The sequence below is a fragment of the Lepidochelys kempii genome, chromosome 6 (assembly GCF_965140265.1).
Source record: "Lepidochelys kempii isolate rLepKem1 chromosome 6, rLepKem1.hap2, whole genome shotgun sequence".
Classification (NCBI taxonomy): domain Eukaryota; kingdom Metazoa; phylum Chordata; order Testudines; family Cheloniidae; genus Lepidochelys; species Lepidochelys kempii.
In genome coordinates, this window is record NC_133261.1 from 2,328,692 (window position 1) to 2,334,944 (window position 6,253).

General features: G+C 56.5%; 1 protein-coding gene across 1 annotated transcript; it reads right to left on the reverse strand.

Moving 5' to 3' along the window:
* Positions 1 to 4,169: 4,169 nt before the first annotated feature.
* LOC140913713 (perforin-1-like) lies at positions 4,170 to 5,968 on the reverse strand. Its single transcript, XM_073350515.1, has 2 exons — positions 5,442 to 5,968; positions 4,170 to 5,214 (listed from the first exon to the last, which is right to left on the reverse strand). The coding sequence occupies exons 1-2, from the start codon at positions 5,966 to 5,968 to the stop codon at positions 4,170 to 4,172; spliced, it is 1,572 nt and encodes a 523-aa protein (XP_073206616.1).
* Between the last annotated feature and the right edge of the window lie 285 nt (positions 5,969 to 6,253).

Sequence of the window (6,253 nt, forward strand, 5' to 3'; positions counted from 1 at the left end):
CCAAATGAGAAAGGTTTAGAAAACCTGACCTGTGAGGAAAGGTTAAAAATCTGGCCCTCTTTAGTCTTGAGAAAAGAAAGGGGGACTTGGGAACAGTCTTTAAATATGTTTACGGCTGGTATAAAGAGGCTGGGGATCAATTGTTGTCATTGGCCACAGAAAGCAGGGCAAGAAGCAAGAGTTTAAATTTGTAGCCAGAGAGATTTAGGTTAGATAGCGTGAAAAACTGGGCTCAGCACAGAAAACGCCCCTTCCCTGCATTTCTACCTGGCTGTCGCCCAGTAAGGCCCTGTCTTCTCCCCATATGCCCAGCGGGGTCCGATAAGGATTGACAAACCTGTCCCTTGCGGAGCGCTGCCCTGATCTCTCTCTCACGGAGACAGAAACCCCAGTGAGCTCAGAGCTCGTTCCACCGGCTCCGTCGTGTCTAGAGTGACAAGCGCCCCCCTCTCAACTCCTGCTGTCTGGCCGCAGAGCACCCTGCAGGGATCAAACATGATCTAACTGGGGAGCATCCTTAGGAGATAACTCTGGTATAGCATTTAGCTGGGCCAGACTCTGGGAGCAGCCCCCCAGCAGACACCCCCATTGCTTATCCATCAGCTGCAGCCGTGGCGGGGTGAAGCTGTAAATTGCTATGGCAGATCTTACGCTTTTCACCCACCGAACCTCAACATATGTCCTGATCCCTTGTTTTTTGCCTTGTTCCCGTAAGGGCGACTGCGCATGAGCGAGCAGTGCCTAGTCTCCTTCTGATGGTCCTGGCGGTGCCGCCTGGCTCGGAGATCCACCATTAAAGAGAATGGGAACGAATGGACCCAAATCGGCGGGTCGGAAATGAGGCCTGATTGGTGGACAAAAGCAAGAGAGGAGGGGCTATTGGGGCCAGCGCCCCTTTTCCAGGATGGAGAGAGAGCCAGGTAGGGTGACCAGATGTCCTGATTTTATAGGGACAGTCCCGATATTTGGGGCTTTTTTTTATATGGGATCCTATTACACTCCACACTCTGTCCTAATTTTTCTGGTCACCGTAGAGCCAGATGGACAGATGGGAACCACCGGCACCATCTCCTGGGCTCCACCATGATGTCGTTGGTCCTTCAGTGTCCTGGGTCTAGGAGCTGAGCTGGGGTCAGGTGAGACAGAGGGACCCAAGGTGATGTTGCCACCTCCACTGTCTCCGGCTGAATCCCAAACACGGCCCGGGTGGTAAGACATGGACTTCCTGCTCCCACCCTCTCCCCCATGCTCTTCTTTTCCTTCCCCCCTTCTTTTTTCCACCTTTCCCTGAGAAGAGTCAGACTTAGCTGGTCAAGGCAGCATCTTTGGTTGCCAACCCTTCAGGACTGGCCTGACATTTCCAGGAACCGAAGGTTAAACTTCAATGAAAGATTATTTTGTGACGAAACCTCCAGGAATACGTCCGACCAAAACTGCCGACCCGTCGCTGGGACCAGTTTGCCACTTTTCGGCATGGCCCATGGGAGCCAGGCCTGGGCTTGTGTTTCTCCAGCCGGGAGGCTATGAGGGAGAGTCAGTGGTTGCTGCGTTTTTCTCTCTTTTCTGTGCTTTTCTTGCCCCTGTCGTGCATGTTCGTCTTGTTGGGTCTTCTGGGAGACAGGGTATGTAGGAACCCCAGAAGCTCTGGCCTATCTCGACCCACTTGCACTGGAGGGTTCCTTATGAAAACACAAGGTCAAGTCCTCCCCACCTGGGGCTGGATCAGAAGCACCCCCTCCACGGGAAAGGCCCCAAATCCCATCACCCATCTGCCCAAGCCAGCCAGAAGAGGTGACTGTGTTGGGGAGGCCTGTGTAGTTGGTAGCTGTGGTGGGGAAGGATGTCTGGTGCCCCCTAGAGAGGAAAGGCCCTGTGTCCCGTTCCCAGCGAGCCCCCCTGCTCTGGGGCCAGCTGGGAAAGGGGTATGGGCTACTGGTTCAGTAAAGGTCTCCATGGACTATTTTCCATTGCAAAGACTCCCAGTGTTCTTCCTTCTTCTGTGTCTCCTGTACGAGGCCCCAGAGATTTAACCCACTAGAGTTCCCTCCTCGGCTCTGGGAGGGGAGTGGGGTCTAGTGGGTTAGAGGAGGGTGGGGCTGGGTGTCAGGACTCCTGGGTTCTATTCCTGGTTCTGGGAGGGAAGTGGGGGCTAGTGAATTAGAGCAGAGGGCGATGGGGCTGGAACCCAGGACTTCCCAGCTCCCTGTCCTTGAGCAACCCCCACCCTCTCCCTGCCTCAATTTCTCCACCTGTAAAACAATCCAGCTGATGATTGTTTCTCTTTGCACAGGGCTCAGCAGGCCCTGCTCTGATGTGCCTCTGCCCCAAAGCTCTGTTGACCTCTGTGGTCTCAATTCTCCTACCCTTCCACTGTGGGGGAGGGACGGGAGCTGTGGAGGGCTGTGGAGGGTCTCCTGTGGGGGCTTCTGGCCACATCCTGGTGCTGCATCTGCTCATGCACTTACTGGCAGCCCGTGACTCATGTGGCCACAAAGAATCGATCCCCAGGAGCCCACAGCATCCTGCCTGCGTCTGCAGCCCAGCCCCAGCCCCACCTGCGGCTGGGGCTTTGATGTGGACTGCGAGGTCCCCTTTGAAATGGGAAGGAAATGGCCACACCCTGACAGGTCCCGTCTTCTCCACCCCAGAGATAGCTGCATCTCACACACCCCTCGGGTGGGCAATGGTGTGTGGTTGTTGGGTTGATAGGAACCGATGCCCCCTAGAGGGGAAAGACCCCATTCCCCACCCCCATGAGTCAGCCAGTGCTCCACCCTGGGGCTGGGTTGGAGCCAGCACCCCCGAGAGGGGAAAGGCCCCATGTCCCATTCTCCACAGCCCCCGAAGCCAGCCAGGCCCCTGCCCTGGGGCCAGATTTATCCCTTCCAGCATCTCAGAAGGGCCCAGTCATCTCTGCCCAGTGTGCATATGGCATTTAAAATGTCAACACCGTGAACCCTCAATGTCAACTCTTTGCCAGGGGATGTTGTGAAGGCCAAGACTATAACAGTGTTCAAAAGAGAGCTAGATAAGTTCATGGAGGATAGGTCCATCAATGGCTATTAGCGAGGATGGGCAGGGATGGTGTTCCTAGCCTCTGTTTGCCAGCAGCTGGGAATGGGCGACAGGGGATGGATCACTTGATGATTCCCTGTTCTGTTCATTCCCTCTGGGGCACCTGGCACTGGCCACTGTCAGATGACAGGAGACTGGGCTAGATGGAGCTTTGGTCAGACCCAGTCTGGCCTCTGTCATGTTCTTAACCCTGAGGTCTGTGATAGGCCAAAAAGACATGAGAAGAGGGGGCATGGGAGGGATTGTGGGGCAGAGAGCTCCTGGCATGTAGGAAGGGAGTGAATGGGAGGGGACAAACAGGGCCTCTAATATGCATGATAAACAGAGCCCCTGGAATGGGGGGAGAGGGAATGGGGGCCCTGAGAGCAGGGGAGGGTGTTCCCGAGAGGAGGCACCGGGGAGGGGGCGGAGGCAGGTTGTACCCGGCAGAACTGGGCTTGCTTTTTTCAAAAGTTGCTTTAATTCTTTCAGAGTCGGGGGCTGAGGGGGAGGCTGTTGTTTTGGGGGGAGGGGCTTGTTTTAGGGCATCTTTATACTAGGGGATTCAACACACTGTTCCAGTTGAAAAAGGGGTGGCAGAGCGGATTCGGTGATCGACTGGTGCCAATGTCGACGCCCATCAGAATTTGAGACGCCCCCAGGCCCGTTCAAGGGACAAAACAGCCCCAAATTTGGGAACTTTCTGACCTGCCCGTTCAATACATACTATGTGCCAATTTCTTGTCCTTCTCCTGGATATACTTCAACACAGGCATGTGCCATAGGGAGGCAACAGAGCCCATGGGTGTCTGGCGAGCGCGAGGAGAACCTTTATTAATAAAAACAAAATAATGCAAGGATACACACACATTTATTAGTTTCATGGTTTCAATGTGCAACTTCCGGTTGGAAGCATCAACACTAGAACTACGAAAAATAACAAAGGGATTTGTCAAAAGACACCCCTGAGCTCTCTCCGAGATGGGCTGGGTGAGCTTGGAAAGGTGTAACCACTTTGTTTTCTTGTGAGACTTGGTAACGCTTGGGAAAGGGAGTGGGGTTTAGTGGGTTAGAGCAGGGGGGGCTGGGAGCCAGGACTCCTGGGTTCTCTCCCTTCAGCCTCTCACAGGCACGTACTCATGGCAGTTGTTGCCCCCCAGGTTGGGCCCACACTCCAGCGTGTAGGAAAACTCCAAGTGGCCGTATACAAGGCTGCAGGTGAGCGTCTCGCTCTTGCCGACCTCAAGGTAAGTGTTGCAGTCACCCAGGTATTCGTCCCTCCATAGGTCCTTGTCCCACACCTCGATTTTCAATTCGGGCTTCACTGGCAGCATCACTGGCCCAAAGTCCAGGTCTTTTGACCATATGGGGTTGTTATTGTTACGAATGTGGCCCGTCTCCATGATCTGTCCTTGGAAGAGGACCCTGACATAGGCATCGGTGGCGGACGTGGTGTCTCCCCACAGGTCTGTGCCCTGCAGCACATGGACCTTCAGCCGGGCCGTGCCCCGCTTAAGTGAACAGCACATGGAGTTGGTGAGGGGGTTGCCAGAGCAGTAGCATTTGCAGGGGTCCGAGATGTCGGCCTCGCCCCCTTGTGGGCAGCTACGAGGGCAACTCTTCTTGTGCCCCCGCTCAGCCACGTACTCCTTTATTGCCTGCCTCAGCACCTCCCGTCGGCGGTCGCCCGGTCTCACCAGGGTGTGGATGGGCATCAGAGAGTAGGAGACCAGGTCGGGGCTGGCTTTGAGGCTCTCCATCCAGGTGGAGAAGGAGTTGGCGTCTTGCTTGGTGGAGAGGAGCTGCTTGGAGTAGCTGTGGCCACCCTTCACCTGGATGCGCTTCTCCATGTAGGGCACCTGGGAGCTCCCCTCGCCCGGGCTGCTCTGCTTGCTGGTCTGACTCAGGCCCAGGTCTTGCAAGAACTGTGAATCGAGGCGCGCCTTGATGTCAGCAGCTGTCAGCCCATCCAGCACTGCCTGGCAGGTCTGGATGGCTACCAGGCGCCGCATGTACCCCCCGAGGTCCGCCTGCCTCACGTAGTGGGTGCCGTACGTGGCCAGGAAGCGTCGGTATATCGCTGAGTCGTAGCTAGATGGGAGGCTGCTCAGGGCCTGGGAGAACTGGGGTGCCAATGGGGGGTGTTGAGTGAGCCTCAACCTGCCCAGAGGGGAAAGAGAGACGAGTTAGGAACCAACCAGAGACCCCCTGCATCTTCCCCCTGAACAAACTGGCCCCACTTCCCCAGTGCTCACTCCGTGGCTTCCCTGGCAGCTGGGGGGCAGTGGGAGACGCTCTCCTCTTGCAGTCAGTGCTACCCCATTACCCCACTGCAGCAGTAGGGGGCGCTGGGCTGCAGGGAGCAGGGCGGGGTGGGGGATTCTCACCTGTAATACACGCAGGGTATCTCTTGGCGCACGAACATGTACTTGTCCTGCAGCTCCTTCTGGTAAGCGTAGCTGGTGAGCTGGGATTTGGACCCCCCCAAGGCCAGGCCATGGGACTCGTCTAGCAGCTCCAGCTCTGACATCCAGTCATTGTTCACATCCAACGCCAGTACCCGGCCCACTGCTGCGGCTGACTCTTCCACTGAGCTGCTGAGGTCCCGGTTGCACAAGATTTGGACCCTCCAGTCCACCACGGCCAGCGGCAGCCTCTGGTGCTGTCTCCCCTGCAGCCGGTTCTCGCACAGGGTGCAGGTGCCATTTGGGCGACGCCACAGGCTGGTGTCCACCAGATTGGCCCCCGTCCACTCCAGCGTGGTCACGTCGATGCCCTCCCCCACCAAGCTGTGCGCGGGCACGAAGTCCATGGGCTCATCGCACTCCTCAGCTGTGCCCGTGTAGCAGTCGGGGGAGACTCCAGGGAGAAGGAAGAGCAGCAGCAGAGGGATGAAGGTACCAGATCTTGCCATGGCTGGTGCAATGGTGCCCCACACCTGGGAGCGGCTTTCGGACTCTGAGCCTCCCTGGAGGGAGAAAAACAGAGAGAGGATTCATTAACGACAATCTAGTGGCAGGCAGTTCCACAGGCACAACACATCCTAGCAGCATCCCAGAAGCCTGCAAGCTGCTACGACCCTCTCTGAATCTGAGAGAAGAGCTCTCCAACAACCTATGCTATAGCCTGCCTACCCCATTGCCTGCTGATTCTGAAGGAGAGTTGCTGCTGGATGTGAGCAGTACAGGGACTAGGACAC

Excerpts from the sequence above, each read along its gene's own strand:
- LOC140913713 (XM_073350515.1), bottom strand. The coding sequence starts at position 5,968 with ATGGCAAGATCTGGTACCTTCATCCCTCTGCTGCTGCTCTTCCTTCTC. Across the intron at positions 5,215-5,441 it reads ATACCCTGCGTGTATTACAG|GTTGAGGCTCACTCAACACC; the intron begins GTGAGAATCCCC and ends CCCTCTGGGCAG.